The sequence below is a fragment of the Pistacia vera genome, unplaced genomic scaffold (genome assembly GCF_008641045.1).
Source record: "Pistacia vera cultivar Batoury unplaced genomic scaffold, PisVer_v2 Contig94, whole genome shotgun sequence".
Taxonomy (NCBI): domain Eukaryota; kingdom Viridiplantae; phylum Streptophyta; class Magnoliopsida; order Sapindales; family Anacardiaceae; genus Pistacia; species Pistacia vera.
In genome coordinates, this window is record NW_022196823.1 from 1,688,500 (window position 1) to 1,711,359 (window position 22,860).

General features: G+C 35.6%; 1 protein-coding gene across 1 annotated transcript; it reads left to right on the forward strand.

The window, feature by feature from the left end:
* Positions 1–14,731: 14,731 nt before the first annotated feature.
* LOC116120572 lies at positions 14,732–17,555 on the forward strand. The gene is made up of 5 exons (XM_031406518.1): positions 14,732–14,933; positions 15,440–15,583; positions 15,764–15,901; positions 16,687–16,855; positions 17,219–17,555. The coding sequence occupies exons 1-5, from the start codon at positions 14,732–14,734 to the stop codon at positions 17,553–17,555; spliced, it is 990 nt and encodes a 329-aa protein (XP_031262378.1).
* Positions 17,556–22,860: the final 5,305 nt, after the last annotated feature.

Below are 22,860 nucleotides of genomic sequence, written 5' to 3' on the forward strand. Positions count from 1 at the left end.
AACCAATGAATAAAAGATCTCAACAACAACTAAGTTTTCAATTCTACTGCAACCATTGTCAGCTTACCTTTTAAGTCTTGAAACTGAGAAATGGAGAGAGCCTTTGTCAAGACATCAGCTATTTGCAGCTTAGAAGGAACATATTGCACCAGGACTCTCTTGGCTAACACTTGATCCCTTATATAGTGTGCATCTATTTCTATATGCTTTGTTCTAGCATGAAATACAGGATTAGATGCTAAAACTCCTGCACTTACATTATCACACCAAATTATGGGAATGGAGCTGAATTTTACACCTAATTCAGAGAATAGACTGTCTAGCCATGCCAACTTAGTTGTTGTTTGTGCTAAAGCCCTATATTTAGCTTCAGTAGATGAGAATGCAACCACCTTTTGCTTGCGGGAACTCCATTGAACGAGGTTAGGTCCAAGATACACACAATACCCGCTTGTGGATCTTCTATCATCCAAGTTACTACCCCAATCGGCATCGGCATAGCATTCAACACAAAGAGAGGTGGCTGGTTTGAAGATTAAACCATGGAATTTTGTACCTTGAATATACCTTAACACACGTTTACAGGCCTGCCATTGAAGTTCTATTGGAGCTTGAAGAAATTGACTTAGTTTGTTAACCATGAAACTAATGTCGGGCCTTGTTAATGTCAAGTATTGCAATACTCCAATGGTGCTTCAATAAAGACTAGGCTCCTTAAACAACTCACTATCTCCAACAAAAAGCTTAGTTCCAACAGCCATGGGAGTTGGGCAAGGATGGGCATCTTGCATTTTTGTCTTGACAAGTAAATCTGCTATGTATTTGGACTGCCTCAAGTGAATTCCTGTATCAGTCCTGGTAGCTTCTAATCCCAAGAAATAAGTAACTGATCCCAAGGTTTTTAACGCAAATTGGTTGTTTAAGTCATGAACCAACTTGGTAATAGAGGAGTTCTTGGATCCGATAATCAAGATGTCATCTACATAGATGAGTACATACAAAATCTGACTTGTATCCTTAAGAATAAACAAACTGGAATCAGAAACTGAATTTTGGAAACCTTTCTCCAGCAAGGCTTGCTTTAATCTGTCAAACCAGGCCCTTGGAGCTTGTTTCAAGCCATATAATGCTTTGTTAAGCTTACAAACATGTAAAGGGCATGTTGGACTCTCAAAACCAGCAGGTTGTTGCATGTAAACAGTCTCACTCAATGTGCCATTCAAGAAGGCATTATTGACATCAATTTGTTGTATATCCCAACCATAAGAAACAGCAAGTGTAAAGATAATGCGAATGGTACAAGGTTTGATAACCGGGCTGAAAGTTTCAAAATAATCTAGTCCAGGGGTTTGTTGAAATCCTTTGGCTACCAATCTAGCTTTATATTTTTGCAGAGTACCATCAGCATTGAATTTGGTTCTAAAGACCCACTTGTTACCAACTATGTTCATGTCACAAGTTTTAGGAATCAAAGTCCAAGTATTGTTCCTTATAAGTGCATCAAATTCATCTTGCATAGCATTCTTCCAATCAACATTAGCCAAGGCTTCAGGTATAGAGGCAGGTTCTGGTTGTATGATGGCTGAGGATTTAGAGGACATGAGGACTGTTGTAGTTTGACCAGTAGACTTGGCTCGAGTTATCATGGGATGAGTGTTGAGAGGTTGTTTCTGGTTGTGTTGATATTGTTGTGTGTGTGTAGATGCTATGATTGTAGAACTTGGTTGTTGTTGTGTGTGTGTAGATGCTAAAGTTGTAGAACCTGGTTGTTGTTGTAGGTTGTGATCTGATGTGTTTTGTAACAATGTGGATGGTGGAACTTGAAGTCGTGATGGTGTTAAATCAACCACAAGTGGGCAAGAGGGCAACGACTCTAGACTGGTTGGATGAGTTTTTAAAGAGCTATCTGGTTTATAATTGGTCAAATCAACAACTACTGAACAATTATTTTGAGTTTCAGGAACAAACCTGTTTAGGGAGGATTCTGATATGTGAAAACTGAAAGGTTCTTGTGAGTTTAGTGAATCAGATTCACCAGAAAAAGGTAAGGCAGATTTAGGAGACTGAAATGTGGGTGGATTTTGTGGAACAGATAGAGAAGGAGATTGAGAAGTAGTTAAATCATGAGGCTCAGAGTTTTGTGGTGAGCAGAGGACAGTGTTTGAGGTTTCTGATTTGTCAAAATCAGTACTACAAGGAGCAGTTACAGAGCAGCCATTATGCAAGGGAGTTCTTCTGTTGGAGCTGTGATCAGTTGCAAATTTCTCAAAGATAAGTGGAAGACTGGGGGCTGGAATTTCAGGACTGGTACTGGTTAAACTTACTTGTTCAACAGGTGAATTTGACTCAACAGAGTTGGAACCAAAACCTTTTGTAAAAGGAAACTCTGACTCATTAAAATGGACATTAGGGGTGATAAACATTTTACCTTCAGAATTGATACACTTATAACCTTTGTGAATAAGACTATAACCAACAAACACACATTTGGAGGAATGAAAACTAAGTTTATGTTTGTTAAAGTCTCTAAGATAAGGGAAGCAAGTGCAGCCAAAAGTTTTAAGAGAGGAGTAAAATGGTTTTGTTTCAAACAAGACTTCATATGGTGTCAGAAATTTCAACACAGCAGTAGGCATCCTATTTATAAGAAACACAGCAGTATCAAATGCACACCACCAATAATGCAAAGGCATGGATGCATGAGCTAACAAAGTAAGACCAGTTTCAGCAATGTGCCGATGTTTTCTCTCACTTCTCCCATTTTGTTGGTGAACATATGCACATGAATGCCTAAACTGTATACCAGCAGTAGTGAGATAAGAAATTAAGCCTTTATACTCTCCTCCTTGGTCTGATTGCAAGCATTTGAGCTTGCGATTAAACTGCCTTTCGACCAGGTGATGGAATTTAATGAAAACAGATTGAACTTCAGCTTTTGTTCTTAAAGGGAACAACCAAGTGAAGCGACTATAGTCATCAATAAAATGAATATAATATCTATATCCTTCTAAGGAAGCAACTGGAGATGGTCCCCAAACATCACTATGAACAATGTCAAGTGGATGTGATGCTTTAGAGTGAGACATTGGGAAGTTATTCCTATGAAGTTTACCTATTTTACATGCATCACAAAATGGTAATTGAGACATATTGCCAGCAGAAGCTTGCTGAAAATGGGACAAGATTTTGTGCAGTGTTTCAGCATGTGGATGTCCTAGTCTGTTATGCCAAAGGGATAAGTGATTTTCTTTATCATTACTGACTTGAAAAACACAAGGTTTATTATTAACCAAAGGTTGATTAATATTTTTAGGCTCACAAGCGTCATTAGTGTTTACATGTAATGCATCATAAGGTAAAGACAACAAGGAAGGTACTGACGAAACTATTTTATTTATAGAATGCTTATTACATGAGTGAGATGTTTGGCACAAATTTGAGACAGTAGCATCTGACTTACAACTATCATCAGAGGACTGTATATCAGTCATGATACAACCTTTATTCACATAACTAGACCTGTTTCCTTCGTCTAAAACATAATCTAAATTTTGATTAGCAACTGCAGCAACATATGACTGAGGTACTGAACCAGACTGACTATTGAGATCAACTGCAAATGGTGGCAAGGAAGGAGAAGTATGCGATGATAGGCTAGAGGGTATTTGCAACTGATACAGACCAGCCTTAAGTCCTCCCTGCAGCAGGACTGTTCTGGAAGCTTTGTCCTTTACAGTGCAAGAATCAGAATCAAACTCAACAACTACATTGTTATCTTTGGTAAGTTTGGAAATACTAAGCAAGTTTTTTGTAATTCTAGGAACACAAATCACATTCTTTAAGTAAACACATTTAGATTTCAAAGAACTAGGAATTAAAGAAAAACCAATATGAGAGATGTCTAGAGACTCACCGTTGCCTACTTGTAGTTGATCATTACCATCATAACTTCGGCTAGTTGTTAACTGGTTTGGATCTGATGCAACATGATCTGTTGCACCAGAATCCATATACCATCCAGGGTCAGGAGGTGTATTGGAGGTGATGGTGGTGTGATAAACAAGTGTAGGTGAGTGAGCAGCAAAATAAGCTTGACTTGAAGGTTGCATTTGTGGACTGGAAACCTGGAAGCCTGGCTGATGGTTTGAGTAGGAAGAGTAATTTTGCTGGTCAATGAATTGATGCTGTGGAGACTGTGAATTATTACTCCCATGTTGTTGTGGATAAGAACCATACTGGTGATTCCTAGTACCAAAGGTGTTTCCAGAGGAATTAGCACCAATGCTGTCATGTTGAGAAAATCCAGAATCTGGACCACCACCAAAATAACCAAAAACTGGACCACCACCAGAGTAACCAGGTATTGAACCACCACCAGAATAACCTACTGAAGCACCACCAGAATAACCAGAAACTGGACCACCACCAGAATAACTAGAGCCTGGAGCACCACCAGAATAACCTGAACTATTAAACTGAAATGCAGAGCCATTATAACTGGAGTTGTACCGATGATAACACTGAATGGCCGTATGGCCCATTTTACCACATACTTGACAAATCGGTTTACCTCTACCATTGTTCCTACCCCTTCCTCTGCCATTAATAATGTAGCCAAAAGGTTTATAGGAAGGAACACTGTACTGACCAAACTGATTCATAGCTTCGGGTAAGTAATGAGGAGTGTTTTGATTTGGCAACAAACCACCAGCAGACTGAGGTATAATGGGATGATTTTGGGAAGGCACAAGCAGAGCATTCTACTGTGGGATCATGTGATTTGTTAACCCAAAATTTCCAGACCCAACACTTCTAGCAGAACCTTCAGCAGAAATCATGGAAGCTGATGCAGAGTTAGAGATCTGAGCCTTATTCATGTTGGAACTGAGTGCTGCCACATGGACTGAGCAGTTTGGAAGGTCAAGAGAATTAAACTTCTCAAGTCTCAGTTCATACTTTTGCAGCAGAAACTGAGCTTCTTGTAACGTTATTGAATCAAACTTGGATTCAATTCTGGATGTCAAGTTAACGACCACTGCATCAAACTCTGGTCCTAATCCATCTAAAACATACTGTAATAGGTATTCATCTGTGACAACCTGACCACTGGATGATAAGCTCTCAGCAATCCCTTTCATTTTCTTAACATATTCACTAACATTCATACTGCCTTTTTGTGTATTTTGAAGCAGATTTTTCAAATGCAGGGCTCTAGCGTTAGAATCAGCCAAAAATTCATTTTCCAGTGTAAACCAGATGTTAGTAGCAAACTTACATTTCGATACTTGACTGAACATGCATTTTGAAATTGATGCTAAAAGCCATGTGACAAGAAATTTATCTGTCTTTTTCCAGGTTATATACTCTGGATTAATCCTTTCTTTTCCTAGGGTTCTTTAATTTTATTTGAGCTTAACTCTTTCAATTCATCATCCGAATCTATAAGAGGTTCAAGACATAAAACTAAACCTGTTAGGTGTTCTTCAAGATCGTAGCGCCAACTGTGGAGAGAACTTGAGATCTCCAAAACCGATAATTATCTCGTTAATTGTCTCTGGTTAATTTTGGCATAATGACTTGAAGACTGGAGTTGAAAATCGAAGAGTGAAAACTGGAGCCGTTAAACATCTTCTCTGCACTTTTGTTAGAGAGATTATGATCATGAATTCTTGCCATTGACGCTAGTCTTTGGCTCTGATACCATGTGAAACTCAAAGAGAATGTAAAATTAGAAAGAAAATGAAGAATTTGAGAAGAAGAATGCTCTGTATTTCTTNTGCTAAACTCAAAATAACTTTGATTGTAGGTGACTTAACCACTGGACTAAATGTTTCTAGATAGTCAATTCCTGGATTTTGTTGGAAACCTTTTTCCGCAAGCCTTGCCTTGAACCTTTGAATGCATCCATCAGGATTATACTTTATTCAAAATACCCATTTGTAGCCTATAGGATGCATATCAGAGGTAGCAGGAACTAATTCCCAAGTTTGGTTAGTTAGCAAGGCATCAAATTCAATTTGCATGGTAGCCTTACAGGCAAGGTGAGAGAGAGCTTCTATGACAGTAGCTGGTTCTTTGTTATCAAGAGGAAAAGGTGAAACAAGGATAGTATTATGTGCTCTGGTTTTGGACCTAGTAAGCATAGGATGAGTGTTCAATGCAGGAGGTGGAGGCTTGGTTAAATGTAGTTCAACAGTAAGAGGAATAGTGTCATAAGACTCATTTGATCCTACAGTTATAGGGGATAGAATAGGTGATGTGGATGAGGTAAAGTTAAGAGAAGGAGAGGGCAGACTAAGTGCAGTGGTTGGACTAGATTGTGAAGAGGCTAAAGTCTTAGGTAAATTAGATTTAGGAGAACAGGAAGGTGATAGAGGAGGTGAACTAGAAGATGCAATGTCCTGTGAGATTGACTGACCTAGTGTGGAAGGACAAGTAGATGAAAAAGGAGCTGAAACAGGATTGGAAGATATCCTGGAGACAAAAGCAAGTATATGCCAAACTGAAGGAATAAAGGAACTGGAAAAAGGTTCAGTGTTTATGGAATTAGGTGCATAATTTGAACCAGAAAAATTAGATGTTTTAAATGGAAAATCAGATTCATCAAATTTTACACTTTGACAAATATAAATTCGACCAGAGGTATCCAAGCACTTGTATCCCTTATGATCTAAACTATAGCCAATAAAGATTCATTTGGTGGTGTGAAAGTTAAACTTGTGACTACTATAAGGTTGAAGGAAAGGGTAGACAGCACACCCAAAAACTTTAATGAGGGAATAATTTGGAAGAGTTTTGAATAGAGCTTGGAAAGGTGATGTATTGGACAACACTGACATGGGTAGTCTATTGGTGAGGTATGTGAAACTCAAAGAGAATGTAAAATTAGAAAGAAAATGAAGAATTTGAGAAGAAGAATGCTATGTATTTCTTGATTAGCTAAACTGTTACAAACAAGCTCAACTCACTTTTATATAAAGAAGTGAGTAAACGAAAGAGAGGAAGAAGAAAGCAAAAGGGAAAGTAAAGAGAGAAACGACACCGTTTCTCCTTTTTACAGTTTTGTCCTTAATGAAAAATTCAACCTTGGTCAACAAGGTAGGCAGCTGTTTGAAAGGCAAACCACCAAAACTTAACTGGCATGCTGGCTTGGGCTAGCAAAGTCAGGCCTTGTTCCATAATTTGTCTATGTTTTCTCTCAACTTTACCATTTTTTTTTTGTGAGTGTGAGAGCATGGATGTCTACAGATGATACCATGCTCTTGTAGGTAAGGTACTAGCTTCTTATACTCACCACCCCAATCGGTTTGAACACATTTTAAAGATGTGTTAAATTGCTTTTCAACTAGGACATGAAATTGTTTAAAAACACTAAAAGTTTCAGATTCAGCTTTCAAAGGGAAAAGCTAGGTGAATCTACAATGGTCATCAAGGAATTGGATGTAATACCTATAACCTTTGGGAGATGTGACAAGGGAAGGTCCCCAAAGGTCTGAGTATACTAACTCAAGTGGTTTAGATGCATGAGATGTGGATCTAGGATATGTGGATTGGTGTAACTTGCCAAATTGGCAAGCTGAGTAGAATGTTATATCATTCTTAGCAGGGTGAGGTAAGTGTAAAGCATCAAGCACTTTTGCAAGAATGGTAGAATTGGGATGTCCTAATCGGTTATGCCATAGCATGATATTAGTTGATTGAACAAGAAATGATTGAAGAGGATTTATTTTATTGAGTATAGGTGCATCACCAGTACAGAATACAGTTTTGGATACGAGTGGTCTAGTGTATTGCATACAATTTTGATTAACAAAATCAACACAGGCAAATTTACATTTATTGAAAACATGTTTTGGCAACATTTGTGTAGGAAAAGAGGTGCTACAAGGCTTATTACATGACTTAGTTATTGAAAAAACTGGGCTGCTTTTATGCTGAAGTTGAACAGAAGAATCCAAGGCTTCTGCAGAAGTAGGTAAGGAATAAACTGGAGCTTGAAGTTGATATAATCCACCTTTAAGCATTCCTTTGAGGAGGGTTACTTTGGAGAGTTTGTCTTTAACCACACAAGAATCAATAAAAAAGTCAACGGTGACAGGATTATCTCTAGTCAGTTTAGAAACACTAAGAAGATTTTTTGTGATGTGAGGGACACACAAGACATCCCTAAGGTGCAGAGTTCTAAATGGACAGTTTAAATCAACATAACCAATATGAGAAATAGAAAAAAGCTCACCATTGCCAACCTGGAGTTGTTCACTGCCTGCATAACTGGCGCTTCCTATAAGTTGAGAAAAATCAAAGGTAACATGGTCTATAGCTCCAAAATCCATGTACCATGCAGCATCATTACTATAAATGGTGTGGCAATGTAGTTTATGGCTACAGGATGAGAGTTGTGTAGCTGAGTTTGAGCCATTAGAGCCTGATTGTGTAGATGAGCAATAGCTGAGTTTGGCTAACTATCAACATGTACAATTGTGGATCCAGGTGTTTGGTGAAATGATGAAGGTGTTTGAGACATCACTGGGGATCCTGGGTGGGGATTATTCACATAGCGATGAGCACCATGTCTATCAGTTGGGCAGTAAGAACTTCCAGTTCCAGAATTACCAATGCCAAAATTCCCAATTCCAGAGTTAAATGAGGGTTGTCTGGTGAAACTAGGAGAGTGAAAGTTGCTTCTAACTGAGGTGTTATTTCTTGTAAAATTTACATCAAATCGATGGTAACAATTCAAGGCTAAAGGACCTATTTTCCCTGCATACTTGGCAAACAAATTTGCCTCTGCCACCCCCTTTACCTCTTCCTCTATTACCAAAACCACCTTTGTGAAACTGCTGATTGTAAAATTGATTTTGAGGCAGGGGATAATTGGACTAAGTTTGGTTAGATCCAAATAAGGAAGGGCTAAAGTTGGGAACATTAAAGGTACTTGGATTATGAGTGGATGTTTGTTGCATAGGCAATGACACAATTTGGCCAGATTGTGTTTTCTTGTTCTCATTATCAATTGAGAGAGCAGTAACATTAGCTAATCCTCCATGAAACTCGTTGTGAACAACAGAATTCATTGTTGCATTTGCCCTTTCAAGCCTAAGCTCAAGTTTCTATGGAATTATCTGTGCTTCTTGGACAGATATGGGATCAAGCTTGGACTCTAACTTAGTTGTGATATTCACAACAGCTGCATCATATTCAGACTCTAGTCCGTCCAGAGTGTAATTAAGCAACTCTTCATCTGTTATCAATACTCCACTAGATGATAAATTTTCTGCAAAACCTTTCATCTTAAGGAAGTAATCATGCATGCTCATATTGTCCTTTCTTTTATTTTGTAAAAGACTCTTAACATGTAATGTCTTAGCCCTAGATTCAGTAAGAAATTCTTTCTCTAATGTGAGCCATATATCAGTAGCAAATTGACACTTGGAAATAACAGCAAACATCGACTCTGATATGGATGAGAGTAGCCAACTAACTAGCATTTTATCAGTCTTCTTCCAAAGTATATATTCAGGGTTAGATTTCTTGGTTATCTTTTAAGCTTGAAGTGTCTGATTGTGCTCTGATGAACGGAGCTGGACATGGAATTAATCGAGTCAAGTTCTCTTCAAGATCATGGGCTTCTACTGTGAACAATATCTGGGACTTCCAAAATCGATGATTGTCCCGATTTAACTTTGGTGAAATTCTTGGAAGTGTGGACGAATTCATTGAAGATGAATTGATGAGGTTAACAATATCTGAAGAGATTTTGTTCGAATTGTTAAATGAGGAAGGAATTGAAGAGGAATCAGCCATTGGTGACGTTTGTCGATGGCTCTGATACCAAATGAATAATGACAGTGAACAAGAAAGTTAAGAAAGTGAGAGAAAAAGAAAGAAAATTTTAGGAAGAAACGTGTTTGTTATATTTCTTGAATGGAAACAAGTATACTGTGAAGTCTTTATACACTTATTGTTACAACTGAAAGCTCAACTAAATGTAACAGAATACAAACAAAATAACAGTCAACTAAGTCAACTGATATTGGTCAACTTCAGTCAACATTTGCTTTGTTTCTTATGTTAACACCCTCTAGTATAGCTTTATGCAGTGGCAGGTAACGTGTGAGATCGTCTGCAATAAAAACACACAAACTACAAGATGAAAATTCTCACATTCGTATTTTGTTTGTTTGTTACAATTAATTTTCTACTACGTACTCATAGGCTTTGACCAAGAAGAGGCCGCAATGGGCTGCTGTGATAAAGAAGAGGCCATCCTCGAGAAAGCTGATCATTATTGTTGTACGTGGCACTTCCTTCGAGACCTTTTTATAGTGAAAATTGCCTGATGAACATCAACACATTATAACTAAAAGTTTATTCTCTTAATAATCTTTATGTTATTTTTAGTTAGAGTGAAATAAAGTATTATTATTATTATTTTAAATAAATGAAGATGCACGAATGTTATCTTTCGTGTGATCAAGTTGAAGCACCTTAATCAAAGGTTTTCTTTCTTTTATGAAGCCCATTATTAATAGGATTAAGTGATACAGTACTTTCTTTATTTATTTTTAGTATAAATTAAATTTGAATTATAAAACTTAATTTATGTTGTGATTCCACCTCGTCAACAAGGAAGAGAGAATTAGATCAATGGTGTTAAATATATTTTAGTCCTTGAGGTTTGTCTTAAATTCATAAGCTTATCAATATCTCAAATTAAGTAAAAAAATTACGTTATATATATAGATAACGTAATTTTTTTACTTGATTTGAGATAATGATTTATAGTTATTGATAAATCATAATTCAACAGTTGAAAATATAATAAAGTGACACATAAAATGACTACTTGTAACTTTATACTCTTCAACCATTAAATTATTTAAAATCAATGGCTGAAATTTTAAGCGTTAGTTTAAATAAAAAATTTAAATTACAATATATATATATATATATATATTTCTAATCAAAAGGTCCCTATATAATATCAAGACCATGGTTAACAATTCATTGTCTAAGGACATTTATTAATGATTATAGCATAAATAAATTATTGATGATGATTTTTGAGGTCAAGTTCGTACGATCTATGGTGTTCTATTTCATTTTCGGACATATTTATTATTTGGATTAATGGAATTAAACTATATTATTTTCTTTTTACTCTTTTTATCACATTTTTAAAAATAAATTCGAATATTAATTTGGCCTCATAAACTACATTTACTGTTTCGTGATTGACAAAAGGAATTTACTGTTTCGTGATTGACAAAAGGAATATATATATATATAAAGTAAGAGAGATCAACGTGTTTTGTCTTTCAAGTTTCAACAAATTAAGAACATAAATCACAAGTAAAAGTAGTATTTAAAGTAATTGGACCATTTTTATTGAATAAGAACTTTGACCCCTATAATGTGTCCAAGTTTACCGTAATCGTAGCTTCTAACGCATGTGCACAGTCGTTCTACGAATTCCAAGTTTCCTTCAATAATCCTTTTATTTTATTTGTTTTCTTTAATAATTATTATTATGTTTTTTAATTTTCATGACCGAAAAAAGGAATAATAATACATAAATCATATAAAGTAAAAGCTGGGAATACATATATATCAATTTGTCTATTTCTGTCTCTGAAAGGCAGCATCCATCCAATGCCAACTTGTCAATTGAAGAAAGCCAATTACTTCATTACTTTAAAAACTGTGTAAATTCAATGGAATATGAACATTTTTACAAATTAAGTTGATTTCAAGTCCCAACTTTTGATTCCAACTTCTTGTTTATATTTCAACACTAAATTGGTTATAGAAAATTAAGTTAACACAAATTCCATCATCTTAAAATTAATGTAATGTTACCGTATAAGCAAGCACATTACTTTGAACCTGGCAATGGGATCCAAATTTTATATGTATAGCATTAGTTGTACAATAAAAAAATTGAAAAAATACTTGTTTTGTTTTTACTTTCCTTCTTGAAAAAAAAACGGGGTGATTCTTTGTCTTTCATCTTTCATTGTTTTTACAGCCAGTGAATCAAATAAACTTTAATTTATTCTTTGTCTCTCTTATACAAGTTAAGACGGGGTGAAAACACGGGGCCTAAGCCCTGACAATTCTTTTCCATATTTTGAAGAAATAGATTAAGTATATTTATTGTTACTGTTGATATTTTTGTCAAACTTATGTTATAGTAACACATTTTGCCATATGGTATTTTCTCTTTGTTGTCTTGCCCATCAAGTTTATTTTGATTCATGATATTCTTGTAAGAGCTAACTTTACATATATCACGATTTCCTTATGTGGTCCAAAGAGGTTGTAAGACTTTGTCTGTGATCCTGCAAGAAAGAGAAAACACATGTTTGTGCAACAAAAAGTTGGAATTGTTTTTGTCCTCCACGTGTTCAACTATGTCAGAATTATGCCTTTTGCATTTTCATTTCATGTGTGTTCATAATGGATGTGTGCTTGTACACTTATGTCAGACATATGCATATTGCAATTCATTTTGCATTTTACTTCGTGTGTGTGTGCACAGATTTCTGTTGTGCTAACATCACATGTCTAACTCATTTTTCATAAGTTGCGTTTTTATCCTTAACAGCTAAGGTATTTTCTTTATATCTTTTGTGCTATCATTTGGACCACTTACAAGTGTCCCAATATCCTTTAGTGGTCCAGGGAAAATCAGTATTTTCCCATTTTGGTTGTGGTCCCAAAAGATAGATGGAATCTTTTCCATTTTTGGACCAACATATGTCAGCCCTTGTTTGCTGACTTAGCAAGAATTGGGGAGCAAGAAATTGGTCTATAACTTCTTCATTCTTGCTCATTTGTGAACTAACCTTTATGTTTGTTCTTGCCTTGTGCTCTGAAACTTTCAGAGAGTTTTTTCTGTAAAGGTTTCCCATATGTTTTTGTGCTAAACACTTATCATCCTTCATCTTTGTTAAGCTAAAAGGAAGTTTGTCTTCTTCCTTGTTTGTTTTTTTCTTTTTGAACCTGAATATCTATTTCATTGGTGCTCTGAACTTTTCAGAGAGTTGTTCTTGGTTGGGTTCTTTTATATGGGTTTGTGCTAGAAACTTTCTTGTTTATCTTCATTGTTGAATGGCAGCTGGAACATGGTTTCTTTGCTAATGCTAGAGAGTGTCTTCAATGACTGAAGCTTGGGTGGGCTCAAGTGTTTTCCAAGAGTGAAACTGTTGTGAAGAGATCCTTGGTGCAACAAGACATTAGAGATTCAGAGTGTGGTGCTAAGTGTAAAGTTGAACAGGGAATTCTTTTTACTGTATCTTAGATCAACTTTGAACTATATCTTGTAATGTTTGTTGATTAGTGGATTTGCTTCGATCTGGACGAGGCCCCATGGATGTAGGCTAAAAGTGGATTTAGCCAAACCATGTATATGCTGGTGTGCTTAACATTTACTTCTTGATTATTATTGATTTGTTGTAAACTTGATTGTATTAACACAACTTAGTAAATCATTCCGCTGCGTCTTTAAAATGGGTACTTAAACACTGAAGTGTGTTAACCAATCCCCAGCAAGTGGTATCAGAGCAAATTCTGATAAGTTACTTCAATAGACCCTTAGCCATCTTACTTTTTTTAGTTTGCATTTGAGTGATCTGGCTAGTGGACGAAATATGTTATGTATTGCGTTTTTACTTCAGATCCGTTGTTTGTTTGTGTGTATACTTCCATTTGTGTGTTAGCATCTGTCTGATTGTTTTTCGTCATGAATTTCTTCATTGAAGGTGGATCTACCCATAGACCTCTATTAGAAGGACCTAACTATTACACATGGAGACCTAGGATGTGTGTCTTCCTTAAATCTATAAATGAAAGAGTTTGATCCACAGTTGTGAATGGTTAGGCGGCCCCGGTTATTATTGAAAATGAAGTGTCTAGACCAAAACTTGTTGATAGTTGGACTACTGATGAAATAACTCTCACTAATTATAACTCTAAAGCCCTTCATGCACTTTTTAATGCTATTAATGTGAACCAAATGAAAGTCATAGCTAATTGTGAGCTTGCTAAAGATGCTTGGGATAGGCTTCAAGTCAAGAATGAGGGAACTAGTGTTGTTAAAAGAAATAGGTTTAGAAGACTTGTCACTGATTTTGAAAATTTGAACATGGAAGAGGATGAGACTATAACTAATTTTTATAGTAGAGTTTGTGATATTTCTAATGAATGTTTTGCTTTGGGAAAAACATATACTAATGCCGAACTTGTCAGGAAAGTGTTTTGCTCTTTGCCCTAGAGATTTATATCAAAGGTCACCACCATTAAAGAATGTTGAGATTTACATGCTATGGACATTGATGAACTCATTGGCTCTCTCCAAACCTATGAGTTGAATCTGCAACGATGGGAAAAACAGAAACTGAGCAAAGGTTTGGCTCTCAAACATGAGGTTGATTCTGATCCTTTTGATGACTATGTTTTGAGTTCTTTGGATGATGAAAATTGTGCTTTACTTACAAACAATTTTTCAAAGTTTTTAACGAAAAACATGACAAAGCATCATAATAGTGGTTATGGCCAAAAACCTTTTGTGAAAAAGCCTTATGACCATCAAAACCCTAGTACCTTTACAAAGAAATTTTCAAGTGATAAAGAAAAGAAAAATAAAGGTATCAAGTGATTTGAATGTGAGGGCTTCAGGCACATACAATCTGAGTGTGCTAACACACTAAAAAGGAAGAAAGGTAAAACCATGGGTGCCACTTTGAGTGAGAGTGAGAGTGAGCATGATGATGAGGGTGATGATGAGAATGTTTTAGCCTTCATTGTGAATCAAGAAGATGGTAAGAGTGAAGTTTCAGACGACATTGAAGATACCTATGCTGAGCAACAAGAAGCATATGATAAGATGTGTGACCAATGGCTAAAGGCTGTGAAAAAGTTGCAATCTCTTGGTATTGAGAATGGTTCCTTGTTGAAATAAAAGAAAGTCTTGTCCGAAAAAATAGTTGCTCTTACTGCTGAACTAACTGAGGCTAAGCCCATCATTAATAAGTTGAATGTAGGTTCTCTTAAGCTTGATGAAGTACTTAGTCAAGGAAAGCCCTTCAGAGATTGATGTGGTTCGGGCTTCAGTCCTGGTGCTAACACATCGAAAGCTGGTGCTAACATGTTTGTGAAAGCCACCAGAACTCCTACAGAAGGCACTGCTATGAGACAAGGTGCAAAGGTATCAAAATTCATTCCTATTTGTCATTTTTGTAACAGGAAAGGTTACATCAGACCCAAATGCTTCAGATTCATTGCTTATTTGAAGAAAGTTTTTAAAAAACATAGTTTTGTTGCCAGTGTAAATCATAATACTAATAATGGTTTTTCTTTCAAAAAAAGTTTGGAAACCTAAGGCTGATGTGAACTGTTTTGTGTCTCATACTTCTTTGCTTGCATTTCAAAATGATAGGTAATAAATCTCTATTGACTGGACTTGAATCGGTTGATAGTGGACATATCACTTATGGAAATGGGAAGAAAGGTAAAATTCTTGGCAAAGGATCAATTGTTTTACTTGATTTTCCTGTTTTGAATGATGTCTTACTTGTTGATGGTTTGAAAGGTAATTTGATTTGTATTGGTTAAATTTGTGACAAAAATTTTGTGGTTCAATTCTCAAAGAACAAGTGTCAAATCTTGAATGGTAAAGGTGTTTCTCTACTTGAGGGAAAAATGTCAAATGACAATTGTTACTTGCTTTCTAACCGTGTGTCATGTTTTAGTTAAAAAACAGATTTCACTAACTTGTGGCATGAGAAGCTTGATCACATGAACTTCAAGGACTTGGTAAGACTCTCAAAGAAGGAAGTGGTTAAAGAACTACCGAAGCTTGAACTTCCAAAAGGTGATGTGTGTGGTCCATGCCACCAAGGTAAACAAACCAGAATATCTCATAAAACTTTCTCAAATCTCAATACCTCATGTGTTTTGGAATTGCTCCATATGGATCTAATGGGTCTTATGCAAAGCGAGAGTTTAGGAGGTAAGAGGTATGTGTTTTTTTGTGGTGATGATTTTTCAAGGTATGCTTGGGTTGATTTTTTGTGTGAGAAATCTGATTCTTTTAATGCTTTTCAGAAATTGGCTAAAAGATTGCTTGTTGAGAAGAGTTCTAACGCTACAAAGATTGTGAGAATTAGGAGTGACCATGGAAAGAAATTTGAGAATGATGATTTTGCTAATTTTTGTGAATTGCAAGGCATATTTCATGAATTTTCAGCACCAAAAACACCTCAACAAAATGGTGTTGTGGAAAGGAAAAACAGAGTGCTTCAAGAGATGGTTAGGGTAATACTTAATGCCAAAAAGCTACCTACAAGACTTTAGGCAGAAGCCATTAACACGGCATGTCATATTTCCAATAGAGTTTACCTTTGAAAAGGTACTGTTCAAACTCCCTATGAGCTGTGGAAAGGTAAGAAACCTAATCTCTCATATTTTCATGTGTTTGGATGCAAATGTTACATTTTGAATGATAGAGAGAATTTAGGTAAGTTTGATTCTATGAGTGATAAAGGAGTTTTTATTGGATAATCTTCCAATAGCCGTGCATTTAGGATCTATAACATGCGTTCTAAAAAAGTCTTAAAATCCATTAATGTTGTGTTTAGTGATGTAGAATATTTTTCAGAATATTCTCAAGAATGTGAAATTCAGGACATATTTATTCCTCTGTGCCCACACAAGATAGTGTGAACACTGTTGAATCTCCTGAACCTAAACTTTCGGCAAATGTGTTGTCACCTGCTCTTGGTGCTATAGCAACAGGATCTGCTCCATGCAAAGAATCATCTACTAATTCATCATTGCAAAATGAAAAGATAAAGCTAGTTATTGATCTTTTTGATGAAAACATTCAAAGGAGAAACCAAAGAAGAAAAGATCCACCAACATGCATTCAAAAAGCTCATCCACTTTCAACCGTGATTAGAGATCCAAATGAGGTAATGGTTACAAAGAGGAGAAGAGAAAATGAAATTAATCATATGTGCTATATGTCTCCTACAGAACCGAATAATGTCAAACAGGCTTTGGAAAATGAAAATTAGATTGAGGCCATGCATGAAGAACTAGAAAAATTTGAAAGGAATGATGTGCGGATGCTTATATCTAGGCCTGAGGGAATCAACATAATAGGTACCAAATGGGTTTTCAAAAATAAAACTGATGAGTTTGGTAATGTTGTCAGGAACAAAGCTAGCCTTGTAGCTCAAGGATATACACAAGTTGAAGGAATCAACTTTGATGAAACCTTCACCGTTGTTGCTCAACTTGAATCAATCCAGTTGCTAATGTTTGTTGCCTGCTACCTCAAGATCAAATTATTCCAAATGGATGTCAAAAGCACCTTCTTGAATGGAATGCTCACTAGAGAAGTATATGTTGAACAATCGACTGACTTTCAAGATCCCCACAAACCTGATCATGTATTCAGATTGAAGAAAGCTCTCTATGGTTCAAAACAAGCCTCACGGGCTTGGTATGAAAGGTTGACAACTTTTCTTCTCGAGCATAACTATGAATGAGGTAATGCCGACAAAACCCTTTTCATTAAGCGTGTTAAAATTGAAATCATGTGTGCATAAATTTACGTTGATGACAGTGTGTTTGGTTTTACATCTCATTCACATGCACTTGAATTCATTACTCTGATGAAAATGAGTTTGAGATGAGTATGGTAGGGGAATTGAATATGTTTCTTGGACTTCAAATTAAACAAATGAATAATGGAATGTTTGTTTCCCAATCAAAGTATACTAAAAACATGTTGAAAAGATTTTGTCTCGAGAATGCAAAGCATGCTAGAACCCCCATGAGTGCTACCCTTAAGCTATACAAAGACAAACACTGTAAAAAGGTAGACAGTAAGATATACCAAAGCATGATTGGAAGTCTTCTTTACTTAATTGCAAGTCGGCCTGATATTTGTTTTAGTTTTGGCGTTTGTGCCAGGTTTCAAAGTAATCAATCTAAATTGCACTTGAATGCAATGAAAAAAATCATGAAATATGTTTCAAGTACGTGTGATTTTGTCCTTTGGTACTCATTTGATTCCAATAGTTGCTTAGTTGGATACAGTGATGCAGATTGAGCAGGAAGTTTGGATGATAGGAAGAGTACTTCGGGTGGATGTTTCTATCTTGGAAACAATCTTGTGACATGATACAGCAAGAAGAAAAATGCAATCTCTCTATCCATTGCTGAGGATGAGTACATTACCAAAGGGAGTTGTTGCACTCAAACTTTATAGTTAAAGCAAATATTGAATGATCATGGTGTTGATCAAGATTGTGTGACTATTTTTTGTGATAACACGAGTGCCATTAACATCTCTAAGAATCCAACTCATCATTCTAGGACTAAGCACATTGACATAAGACATCATTTCATTAGAGAGTTAGTTAGGGAGAACATCATTGCACTTGCTCATGTGAACACAAAATCCCAATTGGCTGATTTATTTACAAAAGCACTTGACTATTGCTTTCTTAAGGAAGTCCATTAGACTACTTCAACTTGAATAGTTTTTCATTTTAGTCGATGAATAAAGCATGAACATGCTACTTTTATTTTTGTTTGTCAAGATTCCTTGATCTGTGCTAGCACTCTAATTGTCATTAATTTTATCTTATCTATGTGCTAACTCTGATATGTTGTGTCTACTGAGACTCTCTCTATAACATGACCTTATTGCATCATGAGTTGATTGTCCATTCTTGTCACCATTATGAAAGAGCTACCTTGCATGAAGTGTGAAAGTTGTTTTGAGTAATTTTCTGACTTGTAGAGACCCCTATATTTTGGAAAATCTCCATTAAGAGGACAACCTTCGTGCAAGTGTGAAAGCTACATTTTGGTTACACTTATGAGAGTTATTTGCCCTTTGATCAAAATGAAAAGAAAAAAATTTTATTTACTGTGCTGATAAAAAAAAATACAAAATATAGTTGGGCATGAGGGAAGAGGGAGCTTATTCTGCAAAAATTTAAAATTGACCAATGTGTCATTTTACCCCCTTGAGGACACTATCACTCACTAAGGACAAGCTCTTGAAGATTATCTCACTGTGTGTGATTAAGGAAGTGTGTTTTGATTGCACTATGTTGACAAACTTCCGTAGTGAGTTTTTGTGCCTTTAAGATTGAAAATTTGATCTTTAGGTTGTTCTGCACAGATTGACTGTCTTGATCTTCAAAAATTCCGTGAAGCATTTCATTATTTAAATTTATTTAATTATCTTTCTTTTTGTAAAAAAGTCTGATGCTTTTGGAATTTGCTGTCAAATTGGGGTGTTGTGCTTACAACTTGTTTAAAAGGCTTGTTTTCTTGATGTCTGCCCTTGTGTGCTACATATGTTGAATGCTCACACTTTGTTGAGTCATTTGTGTGTGCCCACACGTCACGTTGTGCGCACATCTGTTTGAGTAGAGCCCTTATTTAAGTAAATCTCGTTTTTAGGGTTTTTGTTTTTATCATTATCACACTCTGTCTGCGTATAAACCTTTGCATGTCCCTGATTTTTTTTTTCAAGTCTTTGCTCTAATCTTATTTTCTTCCACTCGTTGATCAAGTCACCATTGAGGTGGTTCAAACCTTATGAACAAAAAGGGGGAGAGGATGTTGAATTGAGGGGGAGTGGAGTTGGAAGTTGGATATGTTATTTTTTAGTTGTTATTTTTTTTTACTGCATATTTGATCTCTTTTTGGTTGTTCTCTTTGGCTGAACTAATGAAGTTACTTTTGTTTCATGTTGACTCTCTAAGGGGGGTTTGCTTTTTCCTTGTTTGTTAAATATGCTGAACCATTTATGGTTTTTAGTGTCATATTTGCTTTTCATGATTTGTTTATGACACTCTTATTGTTTGTTGATATTGTCTCTCTTTATGTGATGCTGGTTGTTTTTGTGAATAGGTACGTATTGATCTTTGATCATTTAGTGCTTTGTTCATAAGTTTGACAAGGGGGAGATTGTTGATATTTTGTCAAACTTATGTTATGGTGAACAATTTTGCCATGTGGCATTTTCTCTTTGTTGTCTTGCCCATCAAGTTTATTTAATTCATGATATTCTTGTGAGAGCTAACTTTACATTGTATAATTTCCTTATGTGGTCTAAGTGGTTGTAGACTTTGTCTGTGGTCCTGCAAGAAAGAGAAAACACATGTTTGTGGTCCAACAAAAAGTTGGATTGTTTTTGTCTCCGCGTGTTCAGCTATGTCAGACTTATGCCTTTTGCATTTTCATTTCATGCATGTTCACAGTGGATGTGTGGTTGCACACTTATGTCAAACATATGCATGTTGCATTCATTTCGCATTTACTTCGTGTGTGTGACATCTTTCTGTTGTGTAACATGCTGTCAACTCATTTTTCATAAGTTATGTTTTTGTCCTTAAAAGCTAAGGTATTTCTTGCATCTTTTGTGCTGTCATTTGGACCACTTACAGGTGTCCAATATCCTTTACTGGTCCAGGGAAAATCAGCCTTTCCCCTTTTGGTTGTGGTCCCAAAAGATAAATGGAATTTTCTATTTTTGGACAACATATGTCAGCCTTTGTTTGCAATTGGTTATATCTTCTCATTCTTACTCATTGTGGAACTAACTTTTATGTTTGTTTTTGCCTTGTGCTCTGAAACTTTCAGAGAGTTGTTTTCGTAAAGGTTTCCCATATGTTTTGTGCTAAACACTTTCATCCTTCATCTTTGAGGTAAAAGGAAGTTCATCTTCTCCTTGTTTGTTTTTCTTTTAAATCTGTAATATCTTTTCCATTGGTGCTCTAATTTTCAGAGAGTTGTGGGATTAACTTGCCATAGTGGGATTAAGTTGATGTCAATCCATCTAATATTCCTGTCATTGGTCCAATAACTGAATACAAACATGTCGAGGATATCTGAGGTTGACACTATAATGTACCTCAGTCTCGATGAAATAACAGTTGATGAAAGGATTTGATTTCACGGTAACCAAACCATTGCAGGCTCGGTTTCACTGAATCTGAATCTATCAGGTGGTCATGATTCCTTGCTAGGGCTAATTGGTCTATGTGTAGTGAGATATTAATTGATTTTAATCGCGATACTACACATTGCTGATATGATGAGGAGCCTACAGGTCACACACCTAAAAATAATTTAAGAATCAATTTGTGAGAAGGGTATTTTGGTAATTTCACAATGCAATTAAATTTGCGAGGTTGTTGCCGTATTTAATTTTAATGTTAAAATTAAATTAGTGAGATTATATTTAATATATCTTTGTACATATTGAAATGAAATTATTATTATTAATAAATATTATTATATTATTATTAATTGATTTAATATAATAATAATTATTAATAAATACCAAAAGGGTGTGTTTGGTTGCAAGGTAAACTAGGGTTGGAGCCCATGGCTATTACTAATGGAATAGGGTTTTAATTGTTGCACTATATAGTGCAACTTAAATTAAAACATATGGGAATATTTCATCAATTAAAACCCTAGCCACCCTCTCTTCTCTCTCTCGCAAAAAAAAACTTTCTTTTCTTCTTTCTTGATTCTGAAGCCCTGATTGTTCTAGCCAATAATCAAGGGTTCTGCGGATTATCTTCGTGTGGACTTCCGTGAATGCAATCCTACTTTGGATCGATTGGCGAAAAATCACGTGAACAGTGTTCATGTCCAAAGTCAGAGATATTCGGATGATCTCTAAACATACGTAAGAATTCTAATCTTGAATGGATTTACTTTATACAGATTTTTGTTTATAAACAGTAACAATATAATCTATACTGGATCTAGGCAAAGAAAGTAATAGATTACCGATTAAATTTTTGTTTTCCATGCATATGGTAGATCATACTTACAGGTGGAGCCAAGCATTTTCCAGAAGTGAACCTAGGTGAAAGATCCTGGTGCAACAAGACATTAGAGATTCAGAGTATGGTGCTAAGTGTAAAGTTGAACAAGGAGTCTTTTACTGATCTTAGATCACTTTGAACTATATCTTGTAATGTTTTTTTTAGTGGATTGCTTCGATCTAGACGAAGGTCCCATGGATGTAGGCTAAAAGTGGGATTTAGTCAAACCATGTATATGCTGGTGTGCTTTACATTATTGCTTGATTATTATTGATTTGTTGTAAACCTGATTGTATTAACACAACTTGGTAAATCATTCACTGCGTCTTTAAAATGGGTTACTAAGCACTGAAGTGTGTTAACCAATCGCAAACAATTACTTGGTTTTTTTCTTGTTTTAAATTATTGAGAAAGGAGACGACCAGATCTTTCTCTTAATTCAGCCTTTGATCTCTAAGTTTAACTATTTTCCATTAGGTTATTGTAAGGAGGGATTGAGATTCAAAAAAAAAACTAGAAATACCCGAAAAAAAAATGAACTAATTCAGTCGAAATACAAGATTGAGCCACATACATTTATGAATTTCAGAAAAGAAAAAATAATATTAATCACGATCCGTTATATATTGTTATTGGAAAATGTTGTATAATTGAGTAAGTTCTTTTTCCTTAAAAATATGACAATTTGAAGCGATCTAAGAGAAATTAATCTAAATGTATGAACTACAAATATCAGGCTTTTGTATTTCAATTGCAAGATTTGAATAATCCAAGCTGTGACTATGTTCTTCCGCAGAGTATAAAGAGAATTGTGTAAGAAATTGTACTTGTCCTTATCACCAATATGTGGTGGGCTTCTTCCTCCCTTGAGCTAGCTTTCCCATTTATCATAATTGATCACCGATGGGTTCCTTGGGTAGCATTTTCCAATGGCTTGAAAAAAAATGCCTAAGTTGTATTGTAGAGTTTAATTAAACTAACCAGAACA